This window comes from Entelurus aequoreus, linkage group LG08 (assembly GCF_033978785.1).
Source record: "Entelurus aequoreus isolate RoL-2023_Sb linkage group LG08, RoL_Eaeq_v1.1, whole genome shotgun sequence".
Lineage (NCBI taxonomy): Eukaryota > Metazoa > Chordata > Actinopteri > Syngnathiformes > Syngnathidae > Entelurus > Entelurus aequoreus.
This window is the reverse complement of record NC_084738.1, coordinates 5,350,006-5,368,746: the sequence shown is the minus strand read 5'-3', so window position 1 is coordinate 5,368,746 and position 18,741 is coordinate 5,350,006. Positions and strand designations below refer to the sequence as shown.

The 18,741-nt window shown below is 38.7% G+C and overlaps 1 protein-coding gene across 4 annotated transcripts in view; it reads right to left on the bottom strand.

Annotated features, from left to right (window-relative positions):
* LOC133655332 (proteasome activator complex subunit 4B-like) overlaps nucleotides 1-18,741 on the bottom strand; it is a 128,855-nt gene that overhangs the window by 66,063 nt on the left and 44,051 nt on the right. For all 4 annotated transcript variants that reach the window (XM_062055367.1, XM_062055368.1, XM_062055370.1 and 1 more), the window contains 7 exons: nucleotides 17,061-17,128; nucleotides 5,617-5,820; nucleotides 2,946-3,103; nucleotides 1,232-1,327; nucleotides 1,105-1,160; nucleotides 986-1,042; nucleotides 846-901 (listed from right to left, as the gene is read on the bottom strand). In XM_062055367.1, the coding sequence (XP_061911351.1) occupies nucleotides 846-901; nucleotides 986-1,042; nucleotides 1,105-1,160; nucleotides 1,232-1,327; nucleotides 2,946-3,103; nucleotides 5,617-5,820; nucleotides 17,061-17,128 (695 nt within the window). The remainder of the gene's footprint in view (nucleotides 1-845; nucleotides 902-985; nucleotides 1,043-1,104; nucleotides 1,161-1,231; nucleotides 1,328-2,945; nucleotides 3,104-5,616; nucleotides 5,821-17,060; nucleotides 17,129-18,741) is intronic.

Here is an 18,741-nt window from a genome sequence, read left to right as displayed (position 1 = left end):
CACTGTCACACTATTGTTCTTTTTTATAAATGTCTAATGATAATGTCAATGAGGGATTTTTAATCACTGCTATGTTGAAATTGTAACTAATATTGATACTGTTGTTGATAATATTCATTTTACGGCGTGGCGAAGTTGGTAGAGTGGCCGTGCCAGCAATCGGAGGGTTGCTGGTTACTTGGGTTCAATCCCCACCTTCTACCATCCTAGTCACGTCCGTTGTGTCCTTGGGCAAGACACTTCACCCTTGCTCCTGATGGCTGCTGGTTAGCGCCTTGCATGGCAGCTCCCGCCATCAGTGTGTGAATGTGTGTGTGAATGGGTGAATGTGGAAATAGTGTCAAAGTGCTTTGAGTACCTTGAAGGTAGAAAAGCGCTATACAAGTATAACCCATTTATTATTTATTTATTATTTTTGTTTCACTACTTTTGGTTTGTTCTGTGTCGTGTTTGTGTCTCCTCTCAATTGCTCTGTTTATTGCAGTTCTGAGTGTTGCTGGCTCGGGTTTGCTTTTGGAATTGGATTGCATTGTTATGGTATTGCTGTGTATTGTTTTGTTGGATTGATTAATTAAAAAAATAAAAGATAAAAAAATAAAAAAATAAAAATAAAAATAAAAATAAAAATAAAAACAAAAATAAAAATAAAAATAAAAATAAAAATAAAAATAAAAATAAAAATAAAAATAAAAATAAAAATAAATATATCAAAAAATTTAAAAAAATCGCTTTTTAAAAAAATGAGAATCGATTCTGAATTGCACAACGTGAGAATCGCGATTAGAATTTGAATCGATTTTTTCCCACACCCCTAGTAATAACATGCAGGAGACAGTTCCAAGCACCTTAATGACGACAAACAGCGACTTGGTGTCGTCCTCCGTGTGTTCCAGGATGTGATCTGGTTGGATTGGAGAAGACGATCATGTCGGACCTGCATGCAGTCTCACTGGCTGCTGTTTGAGACTTGGAAATGTTTACTCACGCAGCAGCAGCCTCATGGTGTGGCAGATGGACACTCTGTAGTTCTCCCGTGAATCATCTGTACGCACACGGGATTCCAAAATGAGCGACCTTAACACAAACTGCTGGTGTTCTTCTTACCGTAGTCCACGCCGATGTGCAGTTTGACCTCCCCAAGGTTCACCATGGAGGGCACTCTGAATGCAATCAACATACATTCACGTGTGTTTGAGCGGTGTTAAAAAGTGGGTGTGTCAGCAGGACTCACAGGTCAGCGACGTGAGGTCCATCCAGTGGGGGAAGCATGCTGCCAGCCCCCAGGAGGCAGTGCTGCACGATTGCAAGGCTCTGCAATAGCTCCTCCCTGTGAATGAGCTTACACATTACACATGCCGCACCTGTACAACACAATCATATTTAAACTCAGTGGCCGAGTGGTTAGAGCAGGGGTCACCAACCTTTTTGAACCAAGAGCTACTTCTTGGGTAGTGATTAATGCGAAGGGCTACCAGTTTGATACACACTTCAATAAATTGCCAGAAATAGCCAATTTGCTCAATTTACCTTTAACTCTATGTTATTATTAATAATTAATCATAGTTACGCTTAATTTAACAGTTTAAAAGAGGAGAAAACACGAAAAAAATGACAATTAAATTTTGAAACATAGTTTATCTTCAATTTCGACTCTTTAAAATTCAAAATTCAACCGAAAAAAAGAAGAGAAAAACTAGCTAAATCGAATCTTTTTGAAAAAATTTAAAAAATAATTTATGGAACATCATTAGTAATTTTTCCTGATTAAGATTAATTTTAGAATTTTGATGACATGTTTTAAATAGGTTAAAATCCAATCTACACTTTGTTAGAATATATAACAAATTGGACCAAGCGATGAGGTGGCGACTTGTCCAGGGTGTACGCCGCCTTCCGCCCGATTGTAGCTGAGATAGGCTCCAGCGCCCCCGCGACCCCAAAGGGAATAATCGGTAGAAGATGGATGGATGGATGGATGGATGGATGGACTAAGCTATATTTCTAACAAAGACAAATTATTATTTCTTCTAGATTTTCCAGAACAAAAATTTTAAAAGAAATTCAAAAGACTTTGAAATAAGATTTAAATTTGATTCTACAGATTTTCTAGATTTGCCAGAATAATTGTTTTGAATTTTAATCATAATAAGTTTGAAGAAATATTTCACAAATATTCTTCGTCGAAAAAACAGAAGCTAAAATGAAGAATTAAATTAAAATGTATTCATTATTCTTTACAATAAAAACAATTAATTTACTTGAACATTGATTTAAATTGTCAGGAAAGAAGAGGAAGGAATTTAAAAGGTAAAAAGGTATGTGTTTAAAAATCCTAAAATCATTTTTATGGTTGTATTTTTTCTCTAAAATTGTCTTTCTGAAAGTTATAAGAAGCAAGGTAAAAAAATTAATGAATTTATTTAAACAAGTGAAGACCAAGTCTTTAAAATATTTTCTTGGATTTTCACATTCTATTTGAGTTTTGTCTCTCTTAGAATTAAAAATGTCGAGCAAAGCGAGACCAGCTTGCTAGTAAATAAATAAAATTTAAAAAATAGAGGCAGCTCACTGGTAAGTGCTGCTATTTGAGCTATTTTTAGAACAGGCCAGCGGGCTACTCATCTGGTCCTTACGGGCTACCTGGTGCCCGCGGGCACCGCGTTGGTGACCCCTGGGTCAGAGTGTCCGCCCTGAGATGGGTAGGTTGTGAGTTCAAACCCCGGCCGAGTCATACCAAAGACTATAAAAATGGGAGCCATTACCTCCCTGCTTGGCACTCAGCATCAAAGGTTGGAATTGGGGGTTAAATCACCATAAATGATTCCCGGGCGCGGCCACCGCTGCTGCCCTCACCTCCCAGTGGGTGAACAAGGGGATGCAGAGGACAAATTTCCCCACACCTCGTGTGTGTGTGTGACAATCATTGGTACTTTAACTTCAAACACCTGCTCATTGTCTGCTCTCCAGAGACGTGGCCCTCGATTCGCTCCAGCTCGGGGCGCAGGAGGCGGTACAACAACTGGAAAACAAAGTCCTCCTCTTCTCGGCTCGGAACGTGCCAGCACAGACCTAAAGCGGACACGTCGCCGGCCCGACCCCAGTCCTGCACACAGAAGCGGGAACTGCGGTGAGTAGGGAAAGACGGCGCCTTGTGAGCTCAGCCACGTCGCACGACAAACTCGCTGTAAAATAAACACTCTGTGGCCATGAAGTGCCGATGAAAAGCAACTAATAATTGCAATGGCAGAGCGGAAATGACACAAACATGACCAAGGTTGTTTCGTTAAAGGGTTTTTGTTCTCTTGAGTGCTGCTAGGAGATCTGCAGGTCAATGTTGCCTTTCAAAATAAAAATATACTACTTAAAGATAAAAAATGCTATAAAAATACATAAAGGTTTTTCCCTGACGCGATCACACTTGCGATACTGTAAAAGCATCCCTTGATCTTCACTGGAGGAGTGGCATTAGAATTACCATCCATTCATGGATGAACTAGAGATGTTCGATAATGGCTTTTTTTACCGATATTCCGATATTGTCCAACTCTTAATTACCGATATCACCCGATACAGATATATACAGTTGTGGAATTAACACATTATTATGCCTAATTTTGTTGTGATGCATTAAACAATGTAACAAGGTTTTCCAAAATAAATCAACTCAAGTTATGGAAAAAAATGCCAACATGGCACTGCCATATTTATTATTGAAGTCACAGTGTGCATTTTTTTTTTTTTTACAGCGCAATACTTTTTCATAACATGGTCACTACTGCCTAGTTTCTCTTGTTATATTCTTATTTTACTGTTATATTTTTATTCTCATTGTTGCTTTTTATTTTTATTCTTATTGCAATATTTTTCTTCTCTGTTTCCATTTATACACCCATTATGTACTTTTTAAATTCGATCTCAATTCTGTACACTGCTGCTGGAATTTAAATTTTCCTGAGGGAACTCTCCTGAAGGAATCAATAAAGTACTATCTATCTATCTATCTATCTATCTATCTATCTATCTATCTATCCAAACAGCGGGGGGGGGGGGATAAATGCTACCGGCTGTTCTCATCACGAATTAATGCAAGGCATACATGGTCAACAGCCATACAGGTCACACTGAGGGTGGCCGTATAAACAACTTAACACTGTTACAAATATGCGCCACACTGTGAACCCACACCAAACAAGAATGACAAACACATTTCGGGAGAACATCCGCACCGTAACACAACATAAACACAACACAACAAATTCCCAGAATCCCTTGCAGTACTAACTCTTCCGGGACGCTACAATATACATCCCCCGCTACCCCCTACCCCCAACCCCGCCCACCTCAACCTCCTCATGCGCTCTCAGGGAGAGCATGTCCCAAATTCCAAGCTGCTGTTTTGAGACATGTTAAAAAAAAAATTCACTCTGTGACTTCAATAATAAATATGGCAGTTTTTTTCCCATACCTTGAGTTGATTTATTTTGGAAAACCTTGTTACATTGTTTAATGCATCCAGCGGGGCATCACAACAAAATTAGGCATAATAATGTGTTCATTCCACGACTGTATGTATCGGTTGATATCGGAATCGGTAATTAAGAGTTGGACAATATCGGAGTATCGGATATCGGCAAAAAAGCCATTATCGGACATCTCTAATATATATATATATTAGAGATGTCCGATAAATCGGCCTGCTGATATTATCGGCCGATATATGCGTTAAAATGTAATATCGGAAATTATCGGTATCGTTTTTTTTATTATCGGCATCGTTTTTTGTTTTTTTGTTTTTAAAAAAAAATTAAATCAACATAGAAAACACAAGATACACTTACAATTAGTGCACCAACCCAAAAAACCTCCCTCCCCCATTTACACTCATTCACACAAAAGGGTTGTTTCTTTCTGTTATTAATATTCTGCTTCCTACATTATATATCAATATATATCAATACAGTCTGCAAGGGATACAGTCCGTAAGCACACATGATTGTGCGTGCTGCTGCTCCACTAATAGTACTAACCTTTAACACTTCATTTTACTCATTTTCATTCATTACTAGTTTCTATGTAACTGTTTTTATATTGTTTTACTTTCTTTTTTATTCAATAATTTTTTTTAAATTTATTTATCTTATTTTACTAATTTTTTTAAAAAGTACCTTATCTTCACCATACCTGGTTGTCCAAATTAGGCATAATAATGTGTTAATTCCACGACTGTATATATCGGTTGATATCGGTATCGGTTGATATCGGTATCGGTAATTAAAGAGTTGGACAATATCGGAATATCGGCAAAAAGCCATTATCGGACATCCCTAATATATATGTATGTATGTATGTATAAAATCCAAACAGGGACTTTTGTCAAGGCTAGAACAAACGATTAATGTTCACATTGATTCTTTTGGGGAACTTTGCTTCACTATACAAACTTTTCTGTTTATGAACCATGTTTAAGAAGCAGTTTAGTTTGTAAATTCCACTGTAGACGTTTACATGTGCACTTCAGAGCACACTTGATATTGTGGGAAATCTTCTTTTTACGTGCTTCTATTGAACTACATGAACTTATACTAGTTGTGATACTGAGGAGTGTGTGTGCCTTACCCGTATGGGGAGGTCAGTGTCAAAGCCTCCCGATGTGCTCCTGTACTCGGTGGGGTAAATGAGCGACAGCGAGCGGAGCGTGTGCTCCAGCAGGCTGCAGGCCAGGGTGTACGCCCGCTTGCACCGCAAACGCACGCACGCGGACAGGACGCGCTCCACATCCCCCCGGTACTTCAACAGCTGCTCGCCATCTACGCGGGTAACCTGAAACACACACACAGACAAACACTCGCACACACAGCCGATTCAGCGGAGAGCAGTGTATTAAATATTGAAGTCCTGCAGTAAGTCACGCCGTCTGGCCCGCTACTCCCTCGCATTGAGCTCCCAGGAGTAATAAAACAAAACAGAAAGGGTATCAATATGTTCTGCTCAGCGACAAAGTGGCTGGATATTTACGAGGCCTCGCTGCAACAAAATGTTGTGAGGTCATCATTTTTTAACCCCCTTGTTCTTCTTCTCTCAGGCAATATCAGGAACTTTCAAGATAAAATATTAGATGTATTGATTTGGAGGATGTGTGGAATCCTTAATTCAAAGTCAAACAGGCTAACAATCAAATCAGTTGGGACAAGAAAACTTTGTAAAATGATCATCAAATGCTTGATTTTTTTTTAGCTGCAATGACTACAGTGAAGGATTTAGGCCATGTCCACACAAACAAAAACTCACACTTTTCTATGTGTTTTGGCCTTTAGTTCTTAAAGGTCTACTGAAAGCCACTACTAGCGACCACACAGTCTGATAGTTTATATATCAATGATGGAATCTTAACATTGCAACACATGCCAATACGGCCGGGTTAACTTATAAAGTGACATTTTAAAGGCCTACTGAAATGATAAACGGGAATAGCAGATCCATTCTATGTGTCATACTTGATCATTTCGCGATATTGCCATATTTTTGCTGAAAGGATTTAGTACAGAAAATCGACGATAAAGTTCGCAACTTTTGCTCGCTGATAAAAAAAAGCCTTGCCTGTAGCGGAAGTAGCGTGACGTCACAGGAGCTAGTATTCCTCACAATTCCCCGTTGTTTACAATGGAGCGAGAGAGATTCGGACAGAGAAAGTGACGATTACCCCATTAATTTGAGCGAGGATGAAAGATTCGTAGATGAGGAACGTTACAGTGAAGGACTTGAGAGGCAGTGATGGACGTATCTTTTTTCGCTCTGACCGTAACTTAGGTACAAGCTGGCTCATTGGATTCCACACTCTCTCCTTTTTCTATTGTGGATCACGGATTTGTATTTTAAACCACCTGGGATACTATATCCTCTTGAAAATGAGAGTCCAGAACGCGAAATGGACATTCAGTGCCTTTTATCTCCACGACAATACATCGGCGAAATGCTTTAGCTACGAGCTAACGTGATAGCATCGTGCTTTAACTGCATATAGAAACAAAAAAAATAAACCCCTGACTGGAAGGATAGATAGAAAATCAACAATACTATTAAACCGTGGACATGTAAATACACGGTTAATGCTTTCCAGGCTGGCGAAGGTTAACAATGCTGTGCTAACGACGCCATTGAAGCTAATTTAGCAACTTAGCAACCGGACCGCACAGAGCTATGCTAAAAACATTAGCTCTCCACCTACGCCAGCCAGCCCTCATCTACTCATCAACACCCGTGCTCACCTGCGTTCCAGCGATCGGCGGAAGGACGAAGGACTTCGCCCGATGCGTTTGGCGGCCCGGAGACGTAGGAAGTCAAGGTGAGGTCGGCGGCTAGCGCGTCTGCTCTCCAACAAAGTCCTCCTGGTTGTGTTGCTGTAGTCCGCTGCTAATACACCGATCCCACCTACAATTGTCTTCTTTGCAGCCTTCATTGTTCATTAAACAAATTGCAAAAGATGTCCAGAATACTGTGGAATTATGAAATGAAAACAGAGCTTTTTGTATAGGATTCTATGGGGTACCACAACTTCCGTTATACTGACTTCGTCACGCGCATACGTCATCATACCGTGACGTTTCAGCCGGATATTTCCCGGGAAATTTAAAATGTCACTTTATAAGTTAACCCGGCCGTATTGGCATGTGTTGCAATGTTAAGATTTCATCATTGATATATAAACTATCAGACTGCGTGGTCGCTAGTAGTGGCTTTCAGTAGGCCTTTAAAATTCCAGGGGAACTTCCGGTTCGAAACACCTCTGAGGATGACGTATGCGCGTGACGTCAATCGTTGAAACGGAAGTATTCGGACTCCATTGAATCCAATACAAAATAGCTGTTTTCATCTCATTCTGGATATATTCTGGACATCTGTGTTGGTGAATCTGTTGCAATTTGTTCATTGCATTATGGAGAAAGAAGCTGAGCAAGCAAAGAAGAAAGTTGTTGGTGCGAAGCGGAGTATTTTGCGAGGGAAGTCAGCAACACAACACAGTCGGTGTTTCATTGTTTACATTCCCGAAAGATGCAGTCAAGATGGAAGAACTCGGACAACAGAGACTCTTACCAGGAGGACTTTGACTTCGTTAACAGACGCAGACGCGATACCGTGAGTACGCTTCCAAACATTTGATCGCTTGCTAATTTCTACGCACTGAGGGGACATATTGTATGTTTAAATGTAAACAAACTGCTACTTTCACTCTACATTGATGAAAATACATCAAAATGGGCTTTGGTAAAACATTGCTACACTTTTCATTTATCAGCTTTTTTCCTTGGCAGGAATCGAAACTGAAACTTAACCTCTCTCTACAGCAGACCTGGGCAAAATATTGCCCACGGCGTTAATCTTTTCAATCCGGCCCACCTGGTGCTTCCAAATTAGTCCCCCGGCCCCCAGAGTTTTATCGTTTATAGTTAATATTATAAATTCCACATTCTTTATTTTTATGTACATTCTTGGTGTCTCATTCATAAAAATGTTTAAATTCCATTCCATTTTTTGACGTGGTCCGGCCTAACATTTTTAGCATTCTATCAGTCATTGCATGGTTTTGTATTGCAGTGCCTGAACAAAGCACACATACTGTACAGCAAATTTTTACAGCTTTATATATATATATATATATATATATATATATATATATATATATATAAAAATATACACTACCGTTCAAAAGTTTGGGGTCACCCAAACAATTTAGTGGAATAGACTTCATTTCTAAGAACAAGAATAGACTGTCGAGTTTCAGACGAAAGTTCTCTTTTTTTGGCCATTTTGAGCGTTTAATTGAGCCCACAAATGTGATGCTCCAGAAACTCAATCTGCTCAAAGGAAGGTCAGTTTTGTAGCTTCTGTAACGAGCTAAAGTGTTTTCAGATGTGTGAACATGATTGCACAAGGGTTTTCTAATCATCAATTAGCCTTCTGAGCCAATGAGCAAACACATTGTACCATTAGAACACTGGAGTGATAGTTGCTGGAAATGGGCCTCTATACACCTATGTAGATATTGCACCAAATAGCAGACATTTGCAGCTAGAATAGTCATTTACCACATTAGCAATGTATGGAGTGTATTTCTTTCAAGTTAAGACTAGTTTAGTTATCTTCATTGAAAAGTACAGTGCTTTTCCTTCAAAAATAAGGACATTTACATGTGACCCCAAACTTTTGAACGGTAGTGTACATATATACTATGTATACATACATATATATATTATCCCCTCAACTCCCCCAAAAATGGATTATCTCGCTGGAATAAAAAAGACAATATAACATACATCCATAAACGTGGACGCATGTGAAAAAGTGCAATATATTTATCTGTACAGTAATCTATTTATTTATTTATATAAATGTATTTATTTTATATATATATATTTATATATTATTTATATATATTTATTTATTTATATATGCACCTTATTGCTTTTTTTTTTATCCTGCACTACCATGAGCTTATGTAACGAAATTTCATTCTTATCTGTGCTGTGAAGTTGAAATTTGAATGACAATAAAAAGGAAGTCTAAGTGTAAGTCTAGTCTACATATACACATACATACATTGTACACAGATACACACGGGCCCCCACACACATTTCACACGCGAGTCAAAAATAATTGCCAGGGTCTGCTCCACAGGCTTGTACTTCATGGCAGCATTAATATTGATGTATGTGTGAGAGTGCACGGATAAATAACAGAGTGCATTCACCGTATTTAGCTTCATCTAGCAGAATAAAGGCTAATTCCAAGGCGTTCTTATTCTGCCAAAAGGAGGGAAAATATTCTTAACAGTGTCATTATTTCATGTTTTAACCCTTCTTTAAATACAAATCATTACGTGATTTACTTGTGTGTGTTGTGCAGCAGTAGATAAGGGCACAGTGCGTGTGCTTTATAAAAAAAACATGATGCATCCTGGGCTCCTTGTCAGTGTGTGCTGACGTTGGAGTAAACGTACACTTCATTGCACATTTATTACATCACATTATAATACCACGAGAGTTTATTTTATTTCGCGCAGCAGCATACGCACACTTTAGGCACTTAAAAAAACCTTGGCTCCTTGTTAGTGTGGACTGATGTTAAACGTAATGAACACTTCATTGCATGTGGAATATATCACTATATTGATTATTACATGCCCTATAATTCCATGAGTTGGTTTTATTTCCTGCACCTGACTCGCACTTTTGGCACTTAACATCCATTCATAAACTTTCCCAGGGCTCTGTGTAAGATTTTAAAGATAATATACAGTACAGGCCAAAAGTTTGGACACACCTTCTCATTCAATGCGTTTTCTTTATTTTCATGACTATTTACATTGTAGATTGTCAGTGAAGGCATCACAACTATGAATGAACACATGTGGAGTTATGTACTTCACAAAAAAAGGTGAAATAACTGAAAACATGTTTTTTAATATTCTAATTTTTTCAAAATAGCCACCCTTTGCGCTGATTACTGTTTTGCACACTCTTGGCATTCTCTCAATGAGCTTCAAGAGGTAGTCACCTGAGAGGGTTTTCACTTCACAGGTGTCATAGTTGTGATGCCTTCAGTGACAATCTACAATGTAAATAGTCATGAAAATAAAGAAAACGCATTGAAATGAGAAGGCGTGTCCAAACTTTTGGCCTCTATTTTACATCTAGTACATCACAATTAACATTAGGGATGGGAACTGTTCAAATTTGAACCCAATACGGTACAAATTCCAGGTACATGGTAATTGATACTTGTGGTACCTTTGTGTGTGTTCTATCGTGTTTTCTTAAACCATTTGAGTCTCATTTGCAATACAGTAGCAGTCCCAAAACATTAGATGGCAGTACTGTATAGGCCACGTATGGTATGTACAAGCACAAGTAGTACAAGTGTTATGTTGCCCCCTACAATGTGTTTGTACTGCAAGTATTGTGCTTATTTCACAGCAGCTTTTTGATTGTAGCTTTCATCTTGGTTGTAGTTTTCATTACTAAATTTGGACATGTTGAAACTGCCATGTACAATTGTCAATGCTAATAGTAGCCTGTCTATGGCCGATCCAATGTAAATTAGCTAGTGCATTTTGGAAGAGTGGGACGTTTCTCAAAGTGTGGGGCGCCCCCCACTGGTGGGGAATAGACATGACAGGTGGGGCGCGAGGAACGGGAGGAAATTTCACTTTAAATGTTTTATTTTTTTATTATATTCTTAGTTGTTGTTTTTTACTATGCTTTCATTTTCTATACACACTGTAAATCACTTTGTGATTCTGTCTGTGAAATCCGCTATATAAATAAATGTGAATTACTTATTTTTCCTGTAAGCTTTAAATTTCTAGGTAGGAGCGAAAGTTTGACAGACATAGCAACAGTAACTAATGGGGGCGGGGCTAAGCGGAACAAACTTTCGCACCCATCCGCGCTAATCATCCACTCATCGGGCAGAGAGCTGTGTCCATTCTTCTCCTCTTTGCCACATCTTATCTGTGTGAGATAGGCTTTTCAGCTGTTGCTTCACTCAAAACGAAGTACAGGTCTCAGCTGAACATTGAGCATGACTTAAGAGTGGCAGTGTCAAGCCTGCAACCCCCATTTGAAAAGCTGTGCAGTGCAAAACAGGCTCATTGCAGCCACTAATGCTGGAGTACTGTAAAACTCATGTTCACTTGCTCTGTCTTGCCAAATGCATAGCTCCTCCTTTTTTTTTGTTGCAAAGATTGCAAAGTGGCACTTTTATTTGATTTTTTTATTGAACTTGATGCAAGTTATTTGATTTATTATTGAACTTGATGCAAGTTGTAACACTTTTGTTGATTTATTATTGAACTTGATGCAAGTTATAACACTTTTGTTTTATTTATTATTGAACTTGATGCAAGTTATTTTATTTATTATTGAACTTGATGCAAGTTATAACACTTTTGTTTTATTTATTACTGAACTTGATGCAAGTTATTTTATTTATTATTGAACTTGATGCAAGTTATTTTATTTATTATTGAACTTGATGCACGTTATAACACTTTTGTTTTATTTATTATTGAACTTGATGCAAGTTATTTTATTTATTATTGAACTTGATGCAAGTTATTTTATTTATTATTGAACTTAATGCAAGTTATAACACTTTTGTTTTATTTATTATTGAATTGATGCAAGTTATTTTATTTATTATTGAACTTGATGCAAGTTATACCACAGCTGCACAGTTATTTTATTGATTATTGAACTTGATGTTATTTTATGTTATTGAGTTTGAATGTATACAACTTGATGTTACTTGATGTTCAATAAATTTGAAAATGTTAAGCTTGGCATCAGCGTTCTGTTGGGGCGATGGGGGCAGGTGGGGCTTGAAAACTCCCCCTTGTCCAAAGTGGGGGATGACAAAAAAACTTTGAGAACCACTGCTCTACGCTACCAAGCATAGTTGCTTGTTGGTGTTGAAAACTGCGACATTAAAGGCAGTTTGGCTGAGTGCTACTTGACTGATTGTATACGTGAGCCTGTGTTTAGTCTCCAACCGGACGTGACGTCACATGCAACGAAGGGAGCAAAATTTCACACCAGTTGATTTTACATGAATCGATACCCGGTAGGACCAACAATATTCGGTCGGTGCCTGTAAAAGTACCAAATCCGGTACTCATCCCTAATTAACGTCATCATATTATCAATATCAGATGTCTAAATCACAAGTGTCTCAAAGGGCTTTACAAACGTACGATCTAAACAGAGGTGTAATGCCACGTCAGCTGTGGCTGCTTTTCCAGGCTTCTGATTGGACAAAATGTGCATAAAAGCGAATGTTTGTGTAGTGTAGACGGGATGTTTTGAAACTACACTGATGCAAATAGAGCTTGTATTACCCTTTTATATGCGTTTTTTGTTTTAAGTATTCGTGTTTGTGTGGACATAGCCTGAGTGACATTGAGTGGTCTGCTTGCAGTTTGGGGACTATGCCGCCATCTGGTGGTCTGGCACTGTAGCACATAGGCATCTTATGAGGGTACGCAGCATCAAGCGCTACTGCCTACTGGCGCTGAAGAGACGCGGGGCTGCCATCTTGGAGTGGTGATCCGCTCCACTCAGTGCAATTCATTTGGCAGGAGCAATGAACTGTCAGCGCATTTAATTCATCTTACCTCACTGAATACCACTCATTTTCACACGCTTGTTTGTCGTACGTGTAGCTACACTGCAAAAAGTCAGTGTTCAAAAACAAGAACAAAAAATACAAAACTTAGGAGTATTTTATTTGAACTAAGCAAAATGATCTGCCAATAGAACAAGAAAATTCGGCTGGTCAAGACTTTCCAAAACAAGTAAAATTAGCTAACCTCAATGAACTCAAAAATACCTTAAAATAAGTATATTCTCACTAATAACAAATGCACTTTTCTTGGTAGAATTTTTTTTTTTTACCTTTTTGCTCAATATGGTAAATGGGTCGTACTTGTATAGCGCTTTTCTACCTTTTTTTTTTTAAGGAACTCAAAGCGCTTTGACACTATTTTCCACATTCACCCATTCACACACACACATTCACACACTGATGGCGGGAGCTGCCATGCACGGCGCTAACCAGGCCCATCAGGAGCAAGGGTGAAGTGTCTTGCTCAAGGACACAACGGACGTGACTAGGATGGTAGAAGGTGGGGATTGAACCAGGAACCCTCAGATTGCTGACACAGCCACTCTCCCAACTTCGTCACGCCAATATGTTGGAAAATATTCTTAAATTAAAATGCTAGTGCCATTATCTTGACATAATGGCATCATGTTTTTTTTTTCATGCTTGAAGTAAGAAATGATTACTTTAAAAAAGTAGTTTTATACTTGTGAGTGTTGACGACACAGCTTTGCAACAGTTTATATTGTCGTTTCAAGCATGTTTTATTCAATATAGGTCATAAAATCTCAGCTACAAGCTGTAATATCTTACTGAGATCATTTAGGACCAAGACCCTTAAAACAAGTAAAACACTAACATAAAATCTGCTTAGTGAGAAGAATTATCCAATCAGACAGAAAATAAGCAAATATCTCCCTTATTTGAGATATTTCATCTTACTTAGATTTCAGTTTTTGCAGTGTATGATAAAGGACACATGTTTTGCCGGGTTTTATTATTCATAGTTTGCTTAACAGTAATAGAATATTCTTATATGCTAGAAGTGACCAGATGTCTGAGATCAAAACTGGGAATATAATCCCAGAGAAGGGGGAAAAAAACAGTCAGCTATTTTTAAATTCAAGAAACAATATGATTAGGTAATATATACATGCGTATATCCTACATAAAAATTGGGTTGGAAAGCTAGACTAAATTTAGACTTGTACAATACTGTATAGCCACTGTCCATCTGATTGTCTAGTTAGCTAACATATATTACCCCCCCCCACACACACACACTGCAAAAACTGAAATCTAAGTAAGATGAAATATCTCAAATAAGGGTGATAATTGCTTATTTTCTGTCTGATACGATAATTCTTCTCACTAAGCAGATTTTATGTTAGAGTGTTTTACTTGTTTTAAAGGCCTACTGAAAGCCACTACTAGCGACCACGCAGTCTGATAGTTTATATATCAATGATGAAATCTTAACATTGCAACACATGCCAATACGGCCGGGTTAACTTATAAAGTGACATTTTACATTTCCCGCTAAACTTCCGGTTCAAAACGCCTTTGGAGGATGACGTATGCGCGTGACGTCGAGAGATCCACGGAAGTGTTTGGACCATATTGGACACAATACACAGAGCTCTGTTTTCTTCCACAAAATTCCACAGTATTCTGGACATCTGTGTTGGTGAATCTTTTGCAATTTGCTTAATGAACAATGGAGGCTGCAAAGAAGAACGTTGTAGGTGGGATCGGTGTATGCGGCTCGCTGTAGCAACACAACAAGGAGGACTTTGACTTGGATAGCAGACGCGCTAGCGGCGAACTCACCTAGACTTCCTACGTCTCCGGGCCGCCGACCGCATCATCGATCGCTGGAACGCAGGTGAGCACGGGTGTTGATGAGCTGAGGAGGGCTGGCTGGCGTAGGTGGATCGCTAATGTTTTTAGCATAGCTCTGACGAGCTCCCGTTGCTAAGTTAGCGTCGTTAGCAACAGCATTGCTAGGCTTCGACAGGCGTCGAATACACATTAACCGTGTATTTACATGTCCAGTGTTTGGTTCGGTGTCTCCTGATAGTAGTATTGTTGATCTTCTGTCTATCCTTCCAGTCAGGGATTTATTTATTTTGAGACAGATGCTATCACGTTAGCTCTTGCTAAGAGCTTCGTCGATGATGGGTGAAGACCTTCGTCGCGCCGCCGATCGCAGGTGAGCACGGCTGTTGATGTAACCGTGTAGTTACATGTCCATGGTTTAATAGTATTGTTGATCTTCTGTCTATCCTTCCAGTCAGGGGTTTATTTATTTTGTTTCTATCTTCATTTGAGAACGATGCTATCACGTTAGCTCAGTAGCTAAGTGTGTCACCGATGTATTGTCTTGGAGATAAAAGTCACTGTGAATGTCCATTTCGCGTGCTCGACTCTCATTTTCAAGAGGATATAGTATCCCAGGTGGTTTAAAATACAAATCCGTGATCCACAGTAGAAAAAGGAGAGAGTGTGGAATCCAATGAGCCAGCTTGTACCTAAGTTACGGTCAGAGCGAAAAAAGATATGTCCTGCACTGCCTCTCAAGTCCTTCACTGTAACGTTCCTCATCTACGAATCTTTCATCCTCGCTCAAATTAATGGGGTAATCGTCACTTTCTCGCTCCTAATATCTCTCGCTCCATTGTAAACAACGGGGAATTGTGAGCAGCACTACCGCTTGTGACGTCACGCTACTTCCGGTAGGGGCAAGGTTTTTTTTAATCAGCGAGCAAAAGTTGCGAACTTTATCGTCGATTTTCTCTACTAAATCCTTTCAGCAAAAATATGGCAATATCGCGAAATGATCAAGTATGACACATAGAATGGATCTGCTATTCCCGTTTAAATAAAAAAAATTCATTTCAGTAGGCCTTTAAGGGTTTTGGTCCTAAATGATCTCAGTAAGATATTACAGCTTGTAGCTGACATTTGATGAGCTATATTGAGTAAAACATGCTTGAAACTAGAATATCAACTGTTGCATAGCTGTGTCATCAACACTCACAAGTAGAAAACTACTTTTTTAAAGTCATCATTTCTTACTTCAGGCATGAAAAAAAAAATCATGATGCCGAGCGCATATCATTATGTCAAGATAATGGCACTAGCATTTACTTCATTTAAGAATATTTTTCAACATATTGAGCAAAAAGGTCTCTTTTTTTTTCTACCAAGAAAAGTGCACTTGGTATTAGTGAGAATATACTTATTCTAAGCTATTTTTGGGGTTCATTGAGGTTAGCTAATTTTACTTGTTTTGGAAAGTCTTGACAAGCCGAATTTTCTTGTTCTATTGGCAGATCATTTTGCTTAGTTCAAATAAAATACCCCTCATTTTTGTATTTTTTTTCCTTGTTTTTGAACACTGACTTTTTGCAGTGCACACACACATTTTGGACTGTGGTCCTAACTTTTACCCCTGTTGGCTTTTACAATCTTTATCGTCATAATTTATTTCAACTTTGTTATTCAATTATGACATTTTTAAATTTAATTAATTTCACTGACAAGCAATTCTATTATGGTCATACTCTTGTTTGCTAGCGGCTACGATCTCAGTACTATTGAAGATCTTTGCTCCTTCTCAACTCTTTGGTAATATTCTTTTCACAAAATACAACCAATAGTACGTTAATGTTAAATTTTACTTGTGAAAAGTAATCCCCCGATTCCTATTTTCAACAGTCCGCTCATTTGAGCAAGAAAACGCTGAACACCATCTTTGTTTTCTACCTGTCAACTGTCAGTTTAGGCTGCTCGCCGGCTCCTCATCACCACTTCAAGATGGCGTCACAGCAGCCAATGCTGCGTCTACTTACAAGATTTGAACTAACGCTAACTTGTCTGCTGCAAGGTTTTCAGCATCTTACCTCGGAGAGCAGCTGGAGGTTCCACAGCAGCTCCTTATCCAGCTCGTCTTCACTCTGGAGATCCTCATCTACTCACACACATGCAAATGAGGAAGATGAGTAATATTTCCAGCTGCATCACTGGCAGGCTAATAAGTTTCTCTTTGGAGATTAACCAGCGGCTGTCCAGTCAAATGAATGCAAGAAGATTGGAATTGCTCCTCATTAATATTCTGCATGACTATTTTTTTTTTTTTTTTAGTCTTTTTCGAATAAACTACATACTCTTTTTTTGGACTCATTTGATTCACAGGCATGAATGGTTGGTGGTGTATTACACTGTAACTATGCAAATGTTGGTCATTAAACACACTTTTGTGACATAAATAATCAGCATTTTCACATAACTAGGGATGGGTACCGAATCAGTTTTTTTTTTTTTGGCACCGGCCGAAAATCTTTGGCGATCACTCCAGCAGTACTGAGAGCGAACTCAGCCAAACTACCTCTAGGTAATGTTGCCATTTTCAATGCCAACAAAACAATTGACTCAAAAAATGCTCCAACGTAAGGTAGGTAAGGCTCCACTTTTCCAAAAATGCGCTAGCTTGAAACTCGTATATATTGACTTTGCTATTGACATGCTACTACAAACCCCGTTTCCATATAAGTTGGGAAATTGTGTTAGATGTAAATACACTACCGTTCAAAAGTTTGGGGTCACCCAAACAATTTAGTGGAATAGCCTTCATTTCTAAGAACAAGAATAGACTGTGGAGTTTCAGATGAAAGTTCTCTTTTTCTGGCCATTTTGAGCATTTAATTGACCCCACAAATGTGATGCTCCAGAAAGTCAATCTGCTCAAAGGAAGGTCAGTTTTGTAGCTTCTGTAACGAGCTAAAGTGTTTTCAGATGTGTGAACATGATTGCACAAGGGTTTTCTAATCATCAATTAGCCTTCTGAGCCAATGAGCAAACACATTGTACCATTAGAACACTGGAGTGATAGTTGCTGGAAATGGGCCTCTATACACCTATGTAGATATTGCACCAAAAAGCAGACATTTGCAGCTAGAATAGTCATTTAGCACATTAGCAATGTATAGAGTGTATTTCTGTAAAGTTAAGACTAGTTTAAAGTTATCTTCATTGAAAAGTACAGTGCTTTTCCTTCAAAAAATAAGGACATTTACATGTGACCCCAAACTTTTGAACGGTAGTGTATAAACGGAATACAATGATTTGCAAATCATTTTCAACCCATATTCAGTTGAATATGCTACAAAGACAACATATTTGATGTTCAAACTGAAACACGTTTATTACATTAATGCTGAAAGGTACATACAGCTTTTGGAGCAACATATGTTGCCATCCAAGCAACGTTACCATGGACGCCCCTGCTTATTTCAGCAAGACAATGCCAAGCCACGTGTTACATCAACGCGGCTTCATAGTAAAAGAGTGCGGGTACTAGACTGGCCTGCCTGTAGTCCAGACCTGTCTCCCATTGAAAATGTGTGGCACCTAAAATAGCACAAGGGAGACCCCCAGACTGTTGAACAACTTAAGCTGTACATCAAGCAAGAATGGGAAAGAATTCCACCTGAGAAGCTTCAAAAATGTGTCTCCTCAGTTCCCTAACCTTTACTGAGTGTTGTTAAAAGGAAAGGCCATGTAACACAGTGGTGAACATGCCCT